General features: G+C 34.3%; 2 protein-coding genes across 52 annotated transcripts in view; both read left to right on the top strand.

Moving 5' to 3' along the window:
* Positions 1 to 15,889, top strand: part of mlpha (melanophilin a) — a 48,541-nt gene extending 32,652 nt beyond the window's left edge. For 2 of the 5 annotated variants that reach the window (XM_073953059.1, XM_005168711.6), the window contains 11 exons: positions 1,482 to 1,523; positions 1,659 to 1,720; positions 2,862 to 2,951; positions 3,034 to 3,148; positions 4,726 to 4,922; positions 6,804 to 6,887; positions 6,978 to 7,196; positions 11,048 to 11,218; positions 11,385 to 11,549; positions 15,260 to 15,331; positions 15,432 to 15,889. In XM_073953059.1, coding sequence (XP_073809160.1) covers positions 1,482 to 1,523; positions 1,659 to 1,720; positions 2,862 to 2,951; positions 3,034 to 3,148; positions 4,726 to 4,922; positions 6,804 to 6,887; positions 6,978 to 7,196; positions 11,048 to 11,218; positions 11,385 to 11,549; positions 15,260 to 15,331; positions 15,432 to 15,497 — 1,283 coding nt within the window. In that variant the 3' untranslated portion in view covers positions 15,498 to 15,889. 5 annotated transcript variants of the gene reach the window in all.
* A 2,018-nt stretch (positions 15,890 to 17,907) lies between these two features.
* Positions 17,908 to 23,599, top strand: part of lrrfip1b (leucine rich repeat (in FLII) interacting protein 1b) — an 83,815-nt gene continuing 78,123 nt past the window's right edge. For all 47 annotated transcript variants that reach the window (XM_073953819.1, XM_073953799.1, XM_073953820.1 and 44 more), the window contains exon 1: positions 17,908 to 18,497. In XM_073953819.1, coding sequence (XP_073809920.1) covers positions 18,408 to 18,497 — 90 coding nt within the window. In that variant the 5' untranslated portion in view covers positions 17,908 to 18,407. The remainder of the gene's footprint in view (positions 18,498 to 23,599) is intronic.

Genomic DNA, 23,599 nt, shown 5'->3' with positions numbered 1-23,599 from the left:
CTGGTCTCACTTACCTCAGTTAAAGCGGGCGTTCATGACTCCACCATAAGAAAGAGACTGGGCAAAAATGATTTGCATGACAGAGTTCAACATGAAAACCACTGCCAAGCATTAAAGGTCCCAGAAAACATCTTGATGATCCCCAAGAATTTTTGGGAAAATACTCAGTGGACTGACGAGATAAAATTTGATGTTATGTATTTGAAAGTATGTATTCCCATTATGTGTAGTGTAAAATTATTACTGTATTTCAGAAAAAGAACATCATACCAACAGTTTAATGTGGTGGTGGAAGTGTAATCCACTGCGGCTGTTTTGCTGGTTCAGAACCTGAAAGACTTGCTGTGATAAATGGAACCATGAATTCTACTTTGTACCAAAATAATCTGAAGGAGAATGTCCAGCCATATGAATCTCCTGACATCAAGCTGAATTGACTTTGAGTTCTGCAGCACGACAATGATCCAAAAGACACTAGCAAGTCCAGTTCTGAATGGCCTGAGAAAAACATAATAAAGACTTTGGAGTGGCCAAGTCAAAGCCCTGACCTGAATCCAACTAAGATGCTGTGACATGACTTTAAAAAGGTGGTTCATGCTTGAAAACCCTTTAATTTTTCTAAATTACAACAATTTTGCAAAGATGAGAGAGCCAAAATTCCTTCACACCCCTTTTACAGACTCATTGGAAGTTATTAAAGTGGTTAATTGCAATTGTTGCTTCTAAGGGTGGCTCAACCAGTTATTTGGTTAAGGAGGCAAACATTTCTTTACACAGGGCTATACATAGTCTGTATTTTGTTTTCCCTTACTGATAAAAACCTTCATTTCAGAACTGCATGGTGTTCTTACTTGTGTTATCTTTGACTAATATTTAAATTTGTTTAATAATCTGAAACATGGTGTTGCGGTGGTGTAGAGGGTAGCACGTAGAAGGTCACTGGTTTGAGCCTTAACTGAATCAGTTGGCATTTCTGTGTGGAGTTTGCATGTTCTCCCTGTGTTTGTGTGGGTTTCCTCCGGGTGCAAAGACATGTGGTACAGTTGAATTGGGTATGCTACAATTGATCATAGTGTATCGGTGTGTGTGTGTGTGAATGAGTGTGTATGGATGTTTCCCAGTAATGGGTTGCGGCTGGAAGGGCATCGTTGCGTAAAAACATATGCTTGATAAGTTGGTGGTTCATTCCATTGTGGCGACCCAAGATTAATAAAGGGATTAAGCTGAAAAGAAAATGAACGAATCTGAAACATTAAAGTGTGACAAACATGCAAAAAACAATAAGAAATCTTTAAGGGGGCAAACACTTTTTTTAAACCACTGTGTGTACGTATATTTAGTATACTTTTATCATCAATTTTGTTGTGGTGTGTATAAAAATTCTTCATATTTCTGTCTGAGTGCCTTAAAAAAATTGCAAAAAAATGACACATTTTCCCTGCATGTCATATTCTCATGAATAACATTAATTGTTTCCTCAGGGCATCGTGATGATGACACACAGAGCATGCCTGATGTGCGCAGTGAGTACATAATCATACTCATAGTATCATCAAGCAAACGACTGAGGGCATTTGGCCAAGCATTGTTGAGATATATTGGTAATATAAAATCTATTTTGACATTTCACCACTGTAATATTAGTGTTTTATTCACAGATGCTTATAATGGTCATGATGAAGAACATATGGATGCATCTGAAGCTCAACGTTATAAGCAGGTTGAAATAAAGCATGATTTAAATATATATATATTATTTGTTTGTTGCATGTGGCCAAAATCCTACTGAAGCCTATTGAATCCTACTGAATAACATACAATTAAAGTCAAAATCATTAGCCCCTTCCCCAATTTCTGTTTAACAAAAAGAAGATTTTTTTTCAACACATTTCTAATCATAATAGTTTTAATACCTCATTTCTAATAACTGATTTATTTTATCTTTGCCATGATGACAGTAAATAATATTTGACTAGATATTTTTCAAGACACTTCTATACAGCTTAAAGTGACATTTAAAGGCTTAAGTAAGTTAATTAGGTTAACTATGCAGGTTAGGGTAATTAGGCAAGTTATCTTATAACAATGGTTTGTTCTGTAGACTATAAAAAATATATAGATTAAAGAGGCTAATAATTTTAACCTTGAAGTGGTCTTTAAAATAATAAAAACTGCTTTTATTCTAGCCGAAATAAAAAACAAATAAGACTTTCTCCAGAAGAAAAAAAAATGTATTAGACATACTGTAAAAAATTTCCTTGCTTTGTTAATCATCATTTGCAAAATATTTAAAAAAGAATATAAAAATCAAAGGGGGGTTAAAAATTCTGACTTCAACTGTGTCATAATTATATGATAACATAATTCTGAATAAATCTGATTAAATTAAGTCATAATTATGATTATAAATGTGTAAGTAATGACACATTAAGGCATAATTTTGAAAGTTAAAGTCTATTATTTCCATATTTTTCTTGTTTTTTATTCTTCCCAAAAGCACCTCCTAATGATAACTTTAAGCAGTTCAATGATAAGTGGAGCAAAAACAAACAAACATATATATATATGAATATAGCACTATTTTTAATGTTAAATTATAATCTTTTAAACTATGGCTCTTACCCATTTTCATTTGTCATTTAATGTAAATAAACGTAAAATAAATTGAATGGTAATTTAGACTTTATCCTATGAGTACTCCTCAATATAGCATCATTTAAAATTAACTCTTTATAAATACTTATTCCTACAATGTCCTTTAATTTCTCAATATTTTAGGGTGTGCAATTAAAACAAACCTCTCTTAGAATTATATTCCTAAGTCTATAGTGTATATGAAGTAAATCTGTTGTTTCTCTCAGATGCGAAAGACTAAGCGTCTTCTGTCTGTCCACCCCATGGATTTGGAAATAGACGACTATGCCGTTCACTCTCGCAGACAGTCTGTCCAGGTATGAGAAGGTTCATTTTTATTGTCAGTAGTCACAATTTAAACGAAGAGTCAGGAATTCTAAAAAAATCTGTTTTCTCCAGTACATCCATGATGATAGAGGTCAGCGGAATGATCTAGAATACAACTCTGAAATCTACCATCAGCATCAGCAACGCATGAACCGCAGGAAAAGTCTCGACAGGTTCTCACGCCCAGGTAAAGAAGCAAATACATTTTCTCTATACACATTTTTTTCTTTCTTTCTCAAAAAAAAATCTTATCAAATTAATTTTATATTTACAAAGGATACATTTATTATGAGAGCGAAGTAAAAAAAAAAAGAATGGAAAGCACATGTACACTTAGCAATTTGTGAAAAATGTCATTTGTAAACGAACAACATGTATTTGTAATGTGAAGGGGACGCTGATAAAGGAATGCGGATCCAAACGCAAGTTTATTAACAGGATGGTCAGGCAAGCAACAATCAGCACAGGGGAAAACAGATGAATAGAGTTGTATCATAGTACCATAGTAGTGGTCAAAACACAGGTGAATAGTCAGTACAGGCAGAGAGTAGGCAACTTAAACAAACAGAACAACAAAGCAAAGGTCTAAGACTGAAAAGCAAGGCAAGGAAATCACGTCATAATGTTCACAAACAGTACAACAAGACTCAGCACAGACTGTGTTGTGTGTGTGTGTGTGTGTGTGTGTGTGTGTGTGCATGCACTCTGTATTTAAAGTCAATTTAATCAGTTTTTGAGCAGCTCCCAGCTGTTTGAGTGTAATCATTTGTGAATTGAAACAGGTGTGTGTTGGGTGCATGACAGGAACATGTAGTCCATATATCAGCATATTTGTAGTCCTTCATCAATCTGCCAGGATTAGATCGCTGGTGATTGTGACAGTATTTCTTTGATGAGAGGTGGTGTGTGAAAAATGATTTTGCTGTGAGAAGAAAATTTGGAGAATTATGTTTTAAGTGGTTATGTGTAAACCTCATAATTTGTCAAAGCATGCTCATGAAATGGTTGACCAGGCTTTGACTGTTTTAAATAATGACTGTTAAAATAATTTACAGAATGACTGTTTTAACTAATGGTTTACACACAAAGCAATATTGGTTTACGAAAAATCAAACAAACATAATATTGTTGCACAACACTTGATTTTAGCTTTATTGTGAAAACAACAACAACAACAACAACAAAATATGTTGAATGAGAATCTGAAATATTTTATGGCATACTTCAAAAAATAAAGATAATTTATAATTCTGTTTTATTTAATAAATTGGTCTTACACTTCATATTTGATATATATATTAAAAGATTTTTATTATTATTTTTTTTTACCAATTGCAATTTAAAAAGGCTAACTAGGTTAATCAGGTTAACTAGGCAAGTTAGGTTAATTTGTCAAGTCATTGGACAACAGTGGTTTGTTCTGTAGCCAATCAAAAAAACAAAATTCTTAAGAGGGCTAATAATATTGATGTATATTATACAGGTATATATAATTCCAGACAAACAAAAAGAAATAAGACATTCTCCAGAAGAAAATATATTAGGAAATACGGTGAAAAATGTCAGTTGAGTTCGTCAACTGTATATTTTAATTTAAAATTAGAGAACTATAATAACTTGGAAGTGGTTTCTTCATTTTTTATTTATTTTTTTTATTATTTATGATTCCAGGATTATTAACTTCAGGTTTTATTTAAACAGTCAAGAGAGATCTTGATTTTAGTATTAAGATAAACTCATTTGTCACCTTCTTGATTATTGCAGATGATGGCCTATACTCTGAGAACAGAATGGTACGTGCTCGTTCTCTCTCTAAAATCAATTCCTCAATGGCTCCGCGTCAGATCTACCTGGACACTTCAGAGGAAGAGGATATGTACCGCTATCCTGTTTACCAGCTTCCTCCTCGGCGCCGCAGTCGAACTTCATCTCAGGAGAACATTCAGCAGGGAGCACCACCGGTATGATCATCACTGATTAAGGCGCTTTATCAGCATGATGTGAAATATATTAAAAAGGAAATAAGATATGTTGAAGAAAGCTGAAAACCTCTAATTATTGACTTCCATGGTAGGAAAAACAAATGATTACATGTTTCTATCTTTGTTCAAAATCTCTTCTTTAGTCAGTGCAATAGCCTAGTGGTTAGCATGCCAACATATGGTGCAGTACCATGTCATGACATTTAAAAAAATGTCTTCTTTAGTGTTTAACAAAAGAAAGTTAAAAAGTTTTAAAACAAGTGAAGGGTGAGAAAATTATGACAGAATTTTAATATTTGGGTGAACTTTAAAAAGTTAGTTCACTCAAAAATTAAAATGTCTTCCCCTTTTACTCACACTCTAGTGGTTCTAAACTTTGATGAATTTCTTTCTTTTGTTGAGCACAAAACAAGATATCCTAAAGAATGTTGGAAAAAAGCAGCTATAGACATCCATAATAGGAACAAAACAAAAATAAATACTAAGGATTTATTTATGGATTTATCTATGGATTAAATCTATGGATTTATTTACTATGGGTCAGTAGCTGGGTTTTCCCTAACATTCTTTAGTGTCAAGAAAGTCAAACGGGTTTGGAACAAGTAAAGGGAGAGTAAATGATAGTGATGGGAAGTTCGGATTATTTTACTGACTCTGATCTTTGAGTCGAACGAAACTTTTTTTTGAGTCATTTCATTCATTTGGTTCAATTTGCCAAAATATTATTAAAATGTTATGAATTGCTTCCAAACACATCTACAACTAGCCCAAAAGATTGATTGCACGACAAATAAGTCATAAATAGAATACTATAAGAAGGAGAAAATAATAATTCAATGTTTACCTGCTCTTTTGTCTTTGAAGGCATGTTGTCTCTTTGCTCAGCTCATCTTCATGTCTTCAAATGTCAGGGGTTCATTCCCGTTACACTGACAGTCACATATAATCTTAATCAATGCACAGTCTAAGCCGATAGGAGCCATAATTGTTCGTTCATCACGTGACAGAATAACTCAAACCCGAGGACTCGAGAGATAAACGGTTCAATTTTTTTTCGGCTCTAAATGCATATGATTGGCTCGTGATGAACGAGTGACTCAGACCCGATAGAGGACTCGAGAAGTGAGCGGATCAATTCTTTTTCTGGCTCTAAACGCGTATGATTGGCCCGTGAGGAACGAGTGACTCAGACCTGATAGAGGACTCGAGAGAAACGGATCAAAACTTTTTCCAGCTCTAAACGCATATGATTGGCCCGTGAGGAACGAGTGACTCAAACCCGATAGAGGGCTCGAGAGGTGAGCAGATCAATTCTTTATCCGGCTCTAAATGCATATGATTGGCTTCTGCCAATGTGATGAAGACTTGAAATTAACGATACTACCTGCACAAATGTGCGCATGCACGGAAGAACGTATCACTCCCTGAGAGGACTCGTAGTTCCCGAGTCATATTGAAGATTCGTTTAAAATGAACGAATCGTTCATGAACGACCCATCACTAGTAAATGATGACTGAATTAATTTTTGGGTGAACTAACCCTTTAAAACAATATTATTTTATTTTATCTAAAATTTTTCACTATCATCCTTATGGAATAGCAAAATGTTCGGCCACCCATGTAGATGTAGAAAGGTAAATGAAGGAAGTGTTCAACAATAGGGAGGTCCTTTGTCCTTTGACCATCTCATGGATGTTGTTGAATATGGAGGATGAGGGAGCTCTCTGATTTCCTCTAAAATATCTTCATTTGTGTTCCAGAAATGAACTTGGATTAAAATGATATGGAGAAATTAATAACAGAATAAAATTTTTTTGAGGGGGACTAACTTTTTTCTTTGACCTGTTACTGTGAGGTAGATCAATGAACTGAGCAAGAGAATGTCTGCCATCGAGAGTCTATTGAATCGATTGGAAGAGAAAATTACTGTGCCTTCTGATCAGGTATATATAAAGTCTCAAAATAGAAAGCCACACTTCTTATTGTTCCAAATGTTGTAGGTTCTTCACATACTTTTTTCTCTATGTTTTTAGCCTGCCCAGCCCCCAGCAGGGCACATGGAGGAGGAGAAGCTGAGGAGAAAACTAGATGAGCTGATGAGTGACAAAGGACTTTCTTCTGACGAGGAAGACCCGAAGCGAGCTCCTCAGTATAAACGCTCTACTGTGAGAGGGGACCAGACAGCAATGGTCCTTGCATCCCAAGAACCCCTGAGCTCCTCCAGTGACGAGATGCCCACTGAAGCACAAAAGGTGAGCACACAAACAACACGCACATCCACACAGACCGATTATTAGTTTTTTGCACAATTGATTGAACAATTCATGCAGATTCAGGTGCCTCATCAAGCTAGTGAAATATCATTTGTTCTTGAAAGTTACACATCTTTCCACGGGCTTTGCATAATATTGAAAACATTTTATAGAATGCCAGATAAAAGTCTTCATTTATGGACTTGTTCACTTCAAAATCAAATTTCACAATCATTTACTCACAATAATATCTTTCCAAATCCATAAGAATCTGTGCTTTGATAGGATTTTAGAGCCCTGGAGACATTTTGATGAGGAACGAAATAATGGCAAAAAACAAACAGTAAACCATTTATTTTATTTATTTATACCATATACTGTTAAAAAAACCTAATTTTACATAAAATATCCCTAATTTTTTTACAGTAATTTTTTTGCCATTTAAAATTATATGTAGAACTTAGTAAAATCAAAAAACAATCTCTCCAAATTCACAGTTTGACTTTCATTTTAGGTACTTTTTCATTAAAGACAAATTAAAGACATTTTTTTTATATAGGGAAATTACAGTATTATTTATACAGTATTTTTTCTGTTATTTTAAATTATATTTAAAAATCCGTAAAAATTACAAACAATATCTGTAAATTAACAGCTTGACTGTTATTTTATGTATTATATAAGTAATGACAATTACAGCAATTTGTCTGTTTTATACAATAAAATTGCCATAATATTTACACAGTGTTTTTTTTCCTGTTTTTTATAAAGTACATTTAAAATTACATAAAATGAAAGTAATAAATTGTAATTACTTGCTCTGTAAAAAAAAAAAAAAAATTGTAAAAAAAAAAGTCAAATGACTGGCAGCTACGGCTGCCAAACAAAAACCGTAAAATTATGGTAAAATTTCTTTGTGGAAATAAAGTGCAAAAAATAATAAATCTACAGATATTTTCATTAAAATGTTTACAGAAAAACACTGTTATTTTACAGACTTTTCCTGGATTATTACGATCAAATCCGTTGCAAACTCCACACTGAAAAGACAACTGACTCAGCCAAGGCTCAAACCAGCGAACGTGCTACCCACTGCACCACCGTGCAGCCCATATCAAAAATTTATAAATTAAAATTGTGGTTTGACGTAAACAAAAAAGAAAAAAAGATTGTTTTTTGGGAAATTAAAAAGTAGTCATTACATAGATTTAAAACTTGATAATGAAGGTATAGAAAAAGTATAAGCAATTAAGTTTCTTAGTGTTGTATTGGGTCATAAAATTAGTTGGAAACTGCAAATAAATAATGTGATATCAAATTGAGTAAAAATCCCGGACAATAAATAAATGTATGTATTATATAACACATTTATGTTGCCATAAATGTATTATTGTGTTGACATTTTGGGGAATACATATAAATCTAACTTATGATCCTTTTGTCTGATGCAGAAAAAAAGATATTACAGTGATAGAAAATGTGGGATATTTTGAGCATACAAATTCTTTATTTTCTAAATTAAAGATACTTATAGGTTCAATGATTTGGTTAAATTTAAAACAGCACACCTCATTTTTAAAGCTAGGAATAATTTCTTTCTTTTTTTTTGAAGAAAGACAAGGGGATATAATATAGTAGAACAACATTTTTGCAGGTTAAAAACACATACAACTTTATAAAAAAATTGTATGTCTGGTGTCAAGTTATGGAACAGTCTAGAACAGATTCTTAAACAATGTCAGTTGTTTCAAGTAATTTCAATGAATGGCTGCTTGCAATACTTTTGGGGTCTATGTTATAAAATGTAAATGTACAAATGGAATAGAACATATAATATGTTAATGATGTCAAAAGGGTCAAATATGTCTCATCTAAAAAGAAGAAATAAGTGAAGAAGAAATACAGTTTTTCACAGTCGTTTTTCACAGTCGCTATATTTGCACAACAGTTAATGCATTTCTTAAAACAATTAGTCATTTGTGCACATCCTAGTAGCAGTTTCTCATTCCTTCCAACAAATTGCAGATGCTTTTGGACATGCATCAATTGTTTTCTTACAACTCTCTGCTGTTTATAACATTATCATTTGCTTTTGTCATGTCAGTCAAAATTAACTAAACTTGTAAACGCTGAATAGTCATTCCATATAAAACTAATAGTCCTCATTTCATTACTTGAGTCATTACATACAAAAATGTTGAACTAGCTGTCAAAATCTTTCTAGCAAATTTTATAAAAAAAATTTAAATCTTTATTTTCCTGAAAATATCTTAAAAATTGAACAGTTTCATGAATGATTTACAGACCTATGTATGTTGTAGGTTCAGTTCCAATATGTTCTGCAATATTGTGTACAGTTGTGCACAGCTCTACCCAAAGGAAGTTTATTTTTTTGTAAATAAGGCTGTATTTATTCTTTTGCACAATGCTGTGAATAAATTAGAATTGCAAAGAGCAAATGCAGTAAAAATGTGAAACATACATATTCAGTGTCTTGTACTCAGATACCTCACTAAATGCAGTGATGTCTAACTGTACTGTAGTTTTCAAATGGCTGTGCTAAAAGTATATAGTGCTGTCTTGAGCATTTTCAGGAAGTGTCACCAAAATCTGACTTTTTTTTTCATTGGAAAAATTGTACAGAGTAAACTGACATAATGAAAAGATGAAGAAGCCATTTGACTATCTTGTGAATAAACAATAGTGTCAGGACTTTTCATTTTGATGATACTGACACTTTGATTGACATGAATACTTGGTTTTGAGGAATGAACTATCCATTTTGAGCATGTGACACGCTTTTGCAGGTTATCAGCTAGGTTTTGCAGTTTGTACTAATTGTTTTGAGAAATGCATTAACTGTTGTGCAGAAATGCACTGGTGTGAGAAATGCACCAAAGCGACTGAGAAAAACTGTAAGTTAAAGTGATAGATGAAGGATATGTACCACATGGGGTGGGAAAATAATAAGCTTGTGCTACATTTCGCTCCAATTCGACCATGTTGAAATGCATTTTTAAAACTGTAAGAGCGTATTTATTATTTTGCACAATGCTTTGAATAAATTGGAATTGTAAAGAGCAAATACAGTAAAAATGTGACACACATTCAGTGTCTTGTACTAAGATATCTCACTTAATGTCTAACTTTACTGTAGTTTTCAAATGACTGTGCAAATAGTATATACTGCTGTCTTGAGCATGACAAAGCCATTTGACTATCTTGTTCATAAATAATGGTGTCAGGACTTTTCATCTTGATGACACTGACACTTTCATTGACATCAATACTTGCTTTTGAGGAATGAGCGGTCCATTTTGAGCAAGTAGCAACTTTTGCAGGTTATCAACTAGGTTTTGCAGTTTGTACAAATTGTTTTAAGAAATGCATTAACTGTTAGGCAAATGTAAATAGTGTTGTGAGAAATGCACCAAAGCCACTGAGAAAAACTGTAACATGTACCTTTAAGGACCGGCGAGGAAAAAAGTACCCCAGTGACAGATTTTGTACCTTTATTTCTGAGAGTATACAGTAGTAAAGTTTTAGCTACCTTGAACTTTTCAGGCATTATGGGTGTGCGACAACATGAGCTAAATGAGTAAATGATGACAGATTTTTCAGTTTTGGTTAGACTACAACTAGGGAATTTATTAGCATAGCCAAAGAAACATCTGAAAGACTTCCCGCAAATTATTTTCTAAAGACCATGAGGCAGGCATCAGCAATACTTCAGCCTCATTTAGCTGCAACCTAAGCAATGCTAATACCTCACTTAGGTCATTTTAGGGTTTTACTGCTGATGAGGCTTCTCTCCTCTCGGTTAATTGCTGTTCCCTTTACATGGCTTTCAGAGATCCACTGCAGCGGCCCTATGCGACATCACAACTGAGATTCTAAGAACAATTAATGCCACTGAAAGCGCTATGAACGAGTTGACCCCCTCAAATCCTAATGACAGACTTCAGTTAGCGGGCACAGATGTTAAGCAGGCTGATGATGCGTACAGGGAACTTGAGGAAAATGTAAGCTTATCCCTCTAACAGATACTGTTATGTTTGTTTGAAGCAGAGAGTTTAGACATCTGGAAGTGATCAAGTGGTTTTACTGTATATCACTATACATGATACTATCACTATATACGTTTATAAACAATTTGTTCAGAACTTTTCTTCTTTCGTTTTGCTGCAGGTGTACATGACTGCAGGGAAGTCCTATGAAGTGGCAAAAAAGTTGCAAAAGATTGAGCACAATGCCAAGAATCACTATGGTGGCCCATTAACTGATTCAGAACTCTCTGAACTAGAGGACCAGGTTGCTCTGGCTGTTGCCAAAGTTCAGGGCACGGAAAGTGAAGTAAGCATCAATTTGAAAACCTTTTTGTCTAGAAATGATGTGGCTTTATATCAATGCATGCATCTTCCTCTCTGTCTGCCTGTTTGTGCAGCTATTTGTTTTGTCTGCCATCTTGTCCACCCGTCTTTATGCCAGTCTGTCAAAGTCCCTTTAAGGAATAGGTCTCAAACTCAATTTCTGGAGAGCCACAGCTCTGCACAGTTTTGCTCCAACCATAATCAAACACAGCTGATCTCAATAAAAAGGGTGTTCAGGAATATTAGAGACTATTAAGGAGGTGTGAGTTGGAGGTGGTTGGTGCTAATCTGTGCAGAGCTGCGGCCCTCCAGGAACTGAGTTTGAGACCACTGATTTAAGGCAAGTCATTTCACTCTGCGACCATCTTTTAAACGCCTCTCGGGCAGTATGCTTGAACATCAAATTCTCCAATATTGTTTGCCAAGCTTATGATTGAATTTCATATTAGGAATCACCATAAAAATTAAACAACAACTTTCTCTTTAGTTTCATTTCTTAATGTTCAAATCAAACAGAATCTGTAGAATATCAAGTCTGGTCTGAGCCCCTTCCACGGAAAACCCTTAGTCTATAATGATCAATGATTGGCATCTGCATTAGAAGGCGGGGCTTCATTCACCATATTAACCATTACACGTTTTTCCCATTCAAAACTATATGAGTGTCATGTCTTGTGTATTCTATAGTCTTTGAGTAAGTCTATCTCTTTCTGTTTGCCATCCTGTCCATTTGTCTATCTGTAAATAGTTTATTAAAAATGTAGCGTTTAGTTTCTGTTACAAGTACATTGCATTTAAATTAAGAGATTATATATAGCATGAATATATGTTTCTGATTAAAAATGTGCTGAATAATAACACCAGCTTATTTCAAATCAGCATTACCTACATTTATTTTATTACTAAGCATACTTGCAGCATAACACTGTACTATTAGTTAACTAAGTCTACATTTAGAAAAGTTACAAATACTGTATATTGTTAAACAATTAAAGTATACACTATACACTAAACCACTGTAACTACCAGTGGTTTTGTTAAAGCATCCTCACTTGTGAGCTAGTGTTTAAAGAGTCAGAATTATGATTCAAAGGTTACATGTTCGAGACACCACCCCCAGTTTGTGTGTGTGTGTGTGTGTGTGTGTGTGTGTGTGTGTGTGTGTGTGTGTGTGTGTGTGTGTGTGTTTGTGGTTTTATTGATTAAATGCAATGCCCAAATCCTGAGCATGGAATAAAGTTTATGTAAAAATTATTTTCCCACAAGTATTACCAAAGTATACTAGAACTATAGGCCTACTCATGAGTTCACTTGCAGTACAAATGAAAAACTTCCTTGTGGACTTGTTAAGGACCCAAAGTGTACTGATTTTATACTTATAGTACACTTAAAACTATACTTATACTGTATTGACCTTATTCTTCAATGTAGAAGGGTGCTAATTTTTGCAACTGTTTTGGGACTTCCGAATCAGTTGCGTATAGGAGAAATGACTAGAATAATAAATGACTGAAAACGGTCAAACTGCTTGCTCAACAAGCAAGTGTGTTCCTGACTATAGATAAAAAGAAAAATAATGTAATAAGTTTGCAATATCAAGTACCATAACAAGCCATTTTTACCATTTAAAAGTCAATGGAAGTGAATGAGACTTTAGGTCTCGTGCCAAAAAGATTTCAGTTTATATGTGAATAATAAGGTAAATATACAGTTCAAATTACAAGTTTACATACACTCTAAAAAAGGAACATAACAATAATTTTACATTTGCTAAATTTAGCATATTTTTATTTTAAATTAAAATTTAGCAAATTGTAATAATTTTATGTTGATTCTGGTTTGTTAATTTTCCCATGTTGTCACAAAAGGAAGCAGTGTGTTTGAGGTTTTTCTTAAATACTATTCTACAGTTGTGCCTTCAATTAACTCAAATGTTGTCAATTATACATATATATATTATTTATATATTATTATATTAAAAGCTGTGCTTAATTTGTTCATGAATAATTACCACAACAAAACCTAGAAATAAAACGTTATTGTGACCGACGTCCAGCAAACAATTTAAGTTTTCCCGGATCATAACGTCATTAAACGGTCATAATGCAAAAAAGAACTTCGCATTTCTTAACGGTCTTTAATTATTTTTTGCCATATGACGTTATAGGTTAGCCAGGATAATAATCCTGTAAAAAAGGATAATAAAGTGAAAAAAAATAATGAAATGATTCACTCAGTCGAATCAAGAAGGGCCCACATTTATCTCTTCTGTCATGCTTTCTGGCTGACTTTGCTTCTGTCTCCCGCTATCCTGATCTATTCGCACAGTTTCATCTTCCCAAGATCTTAGGCTCATTATCAGATTTGCTTGTGGTTTTAAAAAATTAAAATATGCTTGACTGCCTCTTTGCCATTTTGAAAATTACAAAGATTATTTAGGCAGGCCACTATGCCAATATTTATCTTCGCTGCACACTTCGCTGGAAACAATCACCAACCAATGAGAGTGATTGTAAACATAAGCAATCCGATTGGATAGTTAAATAGTTAAACGTGACTTTAGCTTTAATTGGCATATGGTGTCTACCATCATGCATGTGCGCACACACAATCCACAGAACCTTTGCTTGCACTCATTCTCTCTCTCTGTCTCACACACACACATAGGTATTCACCATGCACAAGTTAATGCCGGATCCAAAATAAATACCGGAACGCAAAACATGAATATCTGACAGCAAGATCTGGCTCAGATTAAGCACTGATTACATGTATACTACTAATACATATAGAGGTTAATGCATGAAGTATACTTAAAATATACTTCGACATTACTTAAGTGTACTTAATAAAGTTAACTTGAAGTACACAGTAATTTTTTTACATAAGGGTGTTCATCTATCTGTCTGTCTGTCTGACTATCCCTCTGCGGTGGGTGGGATTTGAAAATAATAGTTTGTATAACAGTCATGTAGATCAGTGGTTCTCAAAGTGGGGGTCGGTACCCCCCGAGGGGTCTCGGGGCAATGAAGGGGGGTTGCCTGGTGATTTCCAAAAATCTATTTATTTTTATTAAACCATATGAATTAACTTATTTTATCCATAACTATATTTAAAATAAAAATTGTAGTTTATAGTTACTATATACTATATAGTTACTATAGTAACTTATAGTTACTAGTTCTATTGGATTGCGACCCCTGGGGTAATTACATTATATTAAAGGCAGCAATAGCGTCAGATGCATTTTGATTTTATAACATCAGGTTATACTTTCTGGCACATTTAAAGCACTGACACAAATTTAATTGGTGTGTCTGCGTCATTGCATGCAAAGTTTCTGTATTTATAACCACCTCAGAGGATATTGGGGGTCGCGAGTCACTGGCATTGTTATTTTGGGGGTCGCGGGCTGAAAAGTTTGGGAACCCCTGATGTAGATGAACATAACCCTAACTGTAAGCCCAAACCTAACATGAACTTTAAACATATCCCTTAGCTCTGATTGGCTGATTGGAATGTTGTTCCAGTATCAACATAGATGCTGATCTAGGAACATGTCCTAATTGGTAAAATCACACTAACCATTTATCTGCAGTGGTGTATAATCTGTACTCGTGTACTTGAGTAAAAGATCTGTCTGTTTGTCTGTCTCTCCATTTATTTATCTTCTGTCTTTTATTCATTTATCAGGTCTCGGATATTGAGAGCAAGTTAGCTGCTCTAAGTGCTAAAGGATTATCAATTGATAAAGCTAAGAAAAAGGTGAACCGTTCAAATAATTAGTTAAAAAAAAATTACATTTAAATCTCTGCTTTCTTCCAGATTTGCAACTCACTATATTTTTGTGAACATTTACTTTCAGGCAGTGAGTATGCAACAAAAAAGGAAGTTTCCCCAAGATTTTTCATCAAGCAGAGTGCACTTTTAAGTGTAAAGAGGACATCACTTCTCTGTTGCTGTTACTTCTGTGATTATCCCTTTAGACCTTCGTCAGTCTATCCACACCTGCCACCTACAGTACATTCATCCATTTTGTCAGCCAAAGGATGTATTGCAAATTATCAATCATCACAAGTCCTGATAACTATGTATAACTGGCTTACATATGCTGTGCATTTTTGGGATTGTAAAACTCTTTGTGTTTGAGCTAATAATATCAGCCAACCCATTTAAAACTATTAGGAGACATGACCAACAGTTTTTTTTGCAAAGAAAAAAAATAAGATTAATTTCCATTATTCTCCATTACATTTCCTTGCCATCTTTGTTTATCAGATTGCCCTATCAGCTTTGACATTTTAATAATAAATGTACTGCAAATAATTATCCTTTTTTCCCTCTGAAAACACTATCACATTATAAATGTTTTGAAATGTGAAAATTCGTACCCCCGGAGAAGACCATCTTTAAACAAGTACTTTACTTTTTTCCCCCTAATATTTGGCTTTTCTTTTTCTGAACTTAACAGATGTTTCTAATACAAATCATGCTAACCAAAGACATCTATTGTGCAAGGAATGCTATCAATTAGCATGAGTACTTTTGAAAGGGCTAATTTTTACTCATACTTTGAGTAATATTTACAACAGATACTTTTACTCTACTCACACTACATTTTTAGGCAAGTAATGGTACTTTTACTTAAGTATGCTTTTTCAGTACTCTTTCCACCATTGGTGAAATGTAAATCACAAAATAGGAAAATGTTAACAGATATTTTTTTTACAGCGTAGCTATAGTAATTTACTCTAGTATTAACATACGGTAACGATAAATAATACAACTTTTTACTTATTATTTATATTAAATTTTAATTTTATCCATTACATGAAAAAATATTCTGCATTATGATTATTAAACTATAGATAGGATGTTAAGCTGGCTTAAAGAACACTTACAGTTGTTTGTACAGAATAAAAACTAGTTTATTGTATACTTCAGCAAATAATATTATATACTAAATAAATGTTTTAATTATTGAACTAGTAACCTGTTTACCTATACGTTCACTTGTAGTATAATTGCAGTACAGTAAGTGAAAAATGCAGTAAAATAATTGCACATATACTGCTTTAAAGGTATACTTTTTTATAACTTAGAATATACTGTAGAAATATATACACACAGTACATGCAGAAATACATATTTTATAAGTTATATTAGTTTTAACCTTTAAAATAGTATATATGTGCAATTATTTTACTGCATTTTTAAAATTGGTTGTTGTGCCAAGCACTGAAATTGTATCTTTTCTTAAGGTAAAATATATATCCTTAGTTCTGCAAGAAAACATTTGCACCCACTTTGAGTTTTAGTATTTCTCAGTCGCATAACAGAGGCCAAGGACATACCAGGGATATATCAAATGTACAATAAGGGTACAATAGGCCATGTTGTCATGTTGGCTTTACAGCTGTTTTGAGAAATACACACGTCTTAACAATTATTGATGATTTGAGAAATGCATCAAGTGACTTGGAAAAAAAACTGTAGAGCATTTTGGTGCACTCTAATGGACATAAACGGATAATAAACAAATAAATAAACAAACAAACAAACAAATAAATAAATAAACTAATTAATTATATATATATATATATATATATATATATATATATATATATATATATATATATATATATATATATATACTATATATATATATATATACTATATACTATATTATAGTACATTAAGCTGTTATTGTTATCCGTATATATATATATATATATATATATATATATATATATATATATATATATATATATATATATATATATATATATATATATATATATATATATATACAATCCATATATATAATCAGCAGAAACAAGATTAATGTACTATAATATAGTATAATATAATATAATATAATAATTATTAATTTTAATAATAAAGATAGCAGCTTAATATCAAAAGTATTATTGCTAAACTAATTTTATTTTTGCAATTTTTTTTCTATTAAAGAGGGTTTTTTTAAACGAAAGTGATCACAAAAAGAGATGTAGTTGTCTAATAAAGCCTCTTGATGGAGCTAATGCACCAGTTCAGAGCACCATTTACCTAATAAAACAAGCTGTACATAGACAGCCAGCCAAATAGATAGATAGTTAGAAAAAAAACAAAAAAAAAAGATAGATAGATAGATAGATAGATAGATAGATAGATAGATAGATAGATAGATAGATAGATAGATAGATAGATAGATAGATAGATAGATAGATATTGTCAATTATTAAAAGTAGGCGTAAATAATAAAAATAAAAACGGGCCCCGCCCACAGACCCGCCCACTCTCATCGCAGCGTCCAGCAGCACAGGCTGAAATCAGAGCGTGTCACTGGGCTGCTGCTGGATCTCAGGGCCGCTCACCATCCGGGTTCGCTTTGCCCTAGAAACAAACGCCGCTCTGGACTGACGACTTTTATTCTTCATTCCTCTGGTTTGACGTTACATCGAACTGTTGGACGGGATATTAAGGGATGACCGGTTCTATCCTCAGGAGTGCCTGCAGTCTATCGTGCTCACGTCGCATCAGCAAACTGTCATTTCCCATCCCATCAGTGATGTTTTGACAGATCGATGTGTCGTTTGAATGTGCAACAGGCTCCCGCCATATATTTATGCGGATTATGGAGACGACGGGGCATCAAAGGAAAGATGTGTCCTAGTGCTCTACATCTTTTAGCTAGTGGTTACAGTATAACCATTTATTAATGCTGTTCCCTAACGACCATGCTACTTTGAAGGGTGATATTTTATCTGCACACAACTGAACATCACATCACTTCAGACATTTTTTGTAGAGGTTTGTGTAAGAAATAAGGGGATTTTAAATGGCATCTCAAGTAACGGGGAGGAAAAGAATCCCCAACCGGGAGAAACTATCGGCGGAGGATGATGCTCTCATTCAAATAGCACGAGAGGTAAGATGAATATTAATATTTCCCGTGTCAGCTCTGTCATGCTGCGCAAAATGTCTCCCTTTCACAAGTATACTGGAGTTCTTTAAACGCAAGTCTAGAAGCCCTTACTGAATAAAGAAAGGTTTTATTGACGGCAGTACTGTGTCCAGATTGCAGTATGGAAAAACGAGCACGGATACGATGACGCACGTGTCCTTTAATAATGTGAATGGGAAACATTTCGCTCCCTCCTCCTCTCTCAATTATTAGGCGCTTGTGAATGACAAAAACACATTATTCGTCGCAGTCTAAATAAGGCCATTGTTGCTTGCATGACCTACATGACTGAAAATCCTCTGTAAATGGGTTAATTATGCCGCAAGCATCTCTATAAAAAGAGCGTTAGTGCTAGAGCTACAGCATCTCGGTTTTTGGATACCTGCGCAGCTGCGTGACGTCATGAAGCGAAGATTAATCGGGAAAGCGAAGGAGCTCCCAGACTGCTGACGTCAGAAGCTGCTATGATGCGGCACATCACACCCAGCAAATGGCCCAAATACCCTTTGAGACGTATTTTAAAATACACAGAGCTCAAATTGTGCTGATCACTTAAATATTCCACTACACGTGGAGTCCTGAATAGGTTTTCAGCTTTTAATCCAAAGCAGACATATAGGTTTGTTTTTAAAACGTGTGCCGTGAATGCAGAAAGTAGCATAAATAGTGCAGGGTTTTAGTCATGCTTGTTATTTTTACTACTCGTCTATAACTGAACCTTGGTGTTATTGTTATTGGATATCATAGTTGTTAATGTCATATATATCAAAAGATGTTCCATGTTAAATGTCAGATGTTTGTGTTTACTGCCAGTTAGTCCTTTACACAAATATTCCGGTTTTCAGGTTCACCTAAATACGTCTGTCGACCTTTTGGGTCAACTGACCACATCTGGAAAGCATTATCTCACTGAAGAATTCACACACACACACACACACACACACACACACACACACACACACACACACACACACGCACACACAGGCACACACAGGCACACACATTCACACATGCACACAATTTTGAAAATGAAGGTTCTTCAGTGGCATCCATGCCAATAGATTCCATGAACAAACGTTAACATCCATGAAACATTGCCATTGTACTAAAGGTTAATGTTGTAATCAAGACCACTTCAACTGAGACCAGACCTACAGTATAGACAAAACAAGACTTATTCCAGTGTGTGTTAAAAATGAAAGAAAGTTTTCTCAAGAAAAATAATTTAGGTGTTGAGACCAAGACCAAAACTAGGTAGAGCAAGACTGAGTCAAGAGCCAAGACCATTATAATAATAGAAATTAATTCATAATACTATTACACATCTGTAAAACTGAAATGTTCTGAATACCAGGAGTTGGAAAAAAAATAAATAGTAATAATCAACAAGTTGAATGCAACATGTGAAATGGAGCAAAACCTTCTTTAAAGCCATTCATTCATTCATTCATTCATTTTCTTTTAGCTTATTCCCTTTATTTATCAGGGGTTGCCACAGCGGAATGAACCGCCAACTTATCCAGCATGTGTTTTACACAGCGGATGTTCTTTAGCTTCATCAATTCACCTATAGCGCATGTCTTTGGACTGTGGGAGAAACCGGAGCACCCCGAGGAAACCCATACCAACACGGGGAGAACATGCAAACTCCACACAGAAATGCCAACTGACTCAGCCGGGGCTCGAACCAGCAGCCTTCCTGCTGTGAGGCAACAGTGCTACACACTGCACCACCGTGATGCCAGTTTTGATCATTTACCTATTCAATTTTTCTTGACTATTCTGTAGCTTTGTGTAGACCAAGGGAAAGCGAAAAGTTGCTATATTCTAGGCTGACATGGATAGGAACTCTACTCTCATTCTGAAATATAGGCCCTGATAAATTTGTTGAATAGCTGGTGCCTTTCATAGGCAAACTTTTTTTAATACAGGATTGAAATGTATCACAGATATTTACAGTAGGGGTGACGCAGTGGCGCAGTAGGTAGAGCTGTCGCCTCACAGCAAGAAGGTCGCTGGTTCGAGCCTTGGCTGGGTCAGTTGGCGTTTCTGTGTGGAATTTGCATGTATGTTCTCCCTGTGTTTGCGTTGGTTTCCTTCGGGTGCTCCAGTTTCCCCCACAGTCCAAAGACATGCGGTACCGTACAGGTGAATTGGGTTGGCTAAATTGTCTGTAGTGTATGAGTGTATGAGTGTGAATAAGTGTGTGTGGATGTTTCCCAGAGATGGCATCCGCTGCATAAAAAAATGCTGGATAAGTTGGCGGTTCATTCTGCTTTGGCGACCCCAGATAGGGACAAAGCTGAACAGAGAATGAGTGAATGAATAATTACAGTAGCTTAGAAAATTAAATCCAGCATAGAAACAGAAAAAGTAAGGATACTTTGCATTGTTTGCTCTCTGATCTGTTTGGTTTAATAAAACTCAGTTAAACTCTAATAACCCTTATGTACTATTGGGGATGTTTTCATCCACTCTTTTTGAGTCTTACTTTGGCCATAACCTTTTCTGTTTCAGTTAGCTGAATGATTTTTGGTGACAAATCTTATTTTGACACATATTTTGAGAAAATGCTTAGATTTAAAAAAAAAAAAAAAAACTCAACAATACACTTTGGGAAAATTTACTACCCTTTTGTTATGTTAGGGATGAACACATCCACTCAATTAAAGTGCTGTAAAAAAAAAAAAAAATTGCCAAAATTGTAAATGTCACTGATTAGGTGAAGAAAACACAAAATTATGTATTTTTAATATAAAAAGTAATGGTGGACTGTATTTAAAAAAAATATTTTATCAAAGTCTTAGACATGTGAAACAACACTGCCTTTTATATATTGTTTTTGATTGATTAAAATTTTTTTACTGTTGATGGCTATTTTTCCTTCATTGAAGCCCTGTTGGGAAGAGGTACAATTTGCAATTTTTACTGTAGATCATCAGTTGGCACCATTAACCCTTCAGATAGGCCATCAACAGTAAATTAGGGAGAGAAAATGAAAATCTAACAATTCATTAAAGCCAGTGTTGTTACTAATCGTTCACATGTACAAGACTATGATAAAAAGTAAAAAAAAAAAAAAAATCCATAATTACTATTGCATTATTACATAATTACTAAAATATAAATATATATTTAGTGACATCATTTATGAATTTGGCAATTAAAGAGTTAAAAATAATGTAATTTTTAAAAAGATTTAGTAATTTTAATCAGGACTGAGGTCGATTAACAGATTTATGCAAAAAAAAATTGTCTGATGCATTTTTACAGCACTTTAATTCAGTGGAGGGCGAAGGAGTGGCGCAGTAGGTAGTGCTGTCGCCTCACAGCAAGAAGGTCGCTAGGTCAGTTGGCGTTTCTGTGTGGAGTTTGCATGTTCTCCCTGCCTTCGCGTGGGTTTCCTCCGGGTGCTCTGGTTTCCCCCACAGTCCAAAAACATGTGGTACAGGTCAATTGGGTAGACTAAATTGTTCGTAGTGTATGAATGTGTGTGTGTGAATGTGTGTGTGGATGTTTCCCAGAGATGGGTTGCGGCTAGAAGGGCATCCACTGCGTAAAAACTTGCTGGATAAGTTGGCGGTTCATTCCGCTGTGGCGACCCCGGATTAATAAAGGGACTAAGCCGACAAGAAAATGAATGAATGAATGAATGAATGAACGAGTCTTCATCTCGAACATAACAAAAAGGTAGAAATTTTAAACAGTGCACAAGGGTTAAACTCAGTTATTAAATGTTCCTTTTACAGGATAAATCAGTCCCTGAGGAGTACAATAAACTCTGCATCCTCAAATATTTTTACTTTCTTTTTGTATTTCCTTCTCACAGGAACTGCATATTCAGCTAAAGTTACATGAATAGTTTCTCTCAACATATAAAGGTAGTCATTATTCTCATTGTGATGCTGTTTAAAACCTTTTAGATTTCCATTCTTCTGTTAAACAAAGAAAGTAAATGAGACTGCCAATAAGCTGCAAAAAGGGAAGTAGTTTGCAGCATAATTGGTGTTAGTTTTCGTAAAACAGCCAACATTTTAATTGTTATTCTGTGAAAATATTGACAAATACCCTGGCTGTCCGATTCATAAACAGATGAAATGATTATTCATTCATTCATTCATTTTCTTATCGGCTTAGTCCCTTTATTAATCCGGGGTCGCCACAGCGGAATGAACCACCAACTTATCCAGCAAGTTTTTACGCAGCGGATGCCCTTTCAGCCGCAACCCATCTCTGGGAAAGTCGAAATGATTATACATTTTCATTCAGGATTTCTGACACTAAAACACTTTTTAAAAATGCACTTATGGGCATTAGTACACTGTAGAGATCAATGTTGCCAACATATAATCTATAATTTTCCTATATAGTTTCTATAATAGAAATAACTATTACTATTATATAATCAATACATGTTCTATAATCTGCTTAAGCTTACACTGTAAACAAATCAGTAAAGTAACAGTTTTCTGTATTTTGTTTATTTTATTTGTGCTTTTGAATTGCTTGATCATTCCTCAAACATGTTTTGATATTGAGAAGTTTGTTTATTGACATATTTAATAGTTTGAAGTAAAATGTTGTCAGTGTTGGTGTCGTAAATTAAAGTACAAAAACCTGGTAATAAACTGCCAGTATTTTTGGTTATTTTACAGACTTAATTCTTTATATTATTTCTAATACAAATGGAAATTGTTAATTAACAGATGTATTTTTTGATGCTTTTGGGAAACACTAAACTGGATTCAGTGATCTACTCACAACAGTACACTGAAGAATATCAATGATTTACATTTCACAGTTCTTATTACTGTAATTGATTGAAAATCTTATATTTTTTATTCCTTTTTGTTTTTAGTGAAATACAAAATGCTTGGGTGAGCTAATCTTATTAATGTGTATCCAACCCTTGTGTTTGACAGGAGAGGCACAGTCACCTAGCAACTTATAATACAGCTCTGTTTAGACATGAATTAGGTGTGCAGTCTTATATGGAGTCAGGCCACAAGGCCAGCTATGTAGGACTTTGAAGGCTCATCAGTAATGATTATATTCATGATCCCTGC

This window comes from Danio rerio, chromosome 6 (assembly GCF_049306965.1).
Source record: "Danio rerio strain Tuebingen ecotype United States chromosome 6, GRCz12tu, whole genome shotgun sequence".
NCBI classification, from domain to species: Eukaryota; Metazoa; Chordata; class Actinopteri; order Cypriniformes; family Danionidae; genus Danio; species Danio rerio.
Note: the sequence above shows the minus strand (reverse complement) of the source record. Positions and strands in the feature narration are given on the sequence as shown.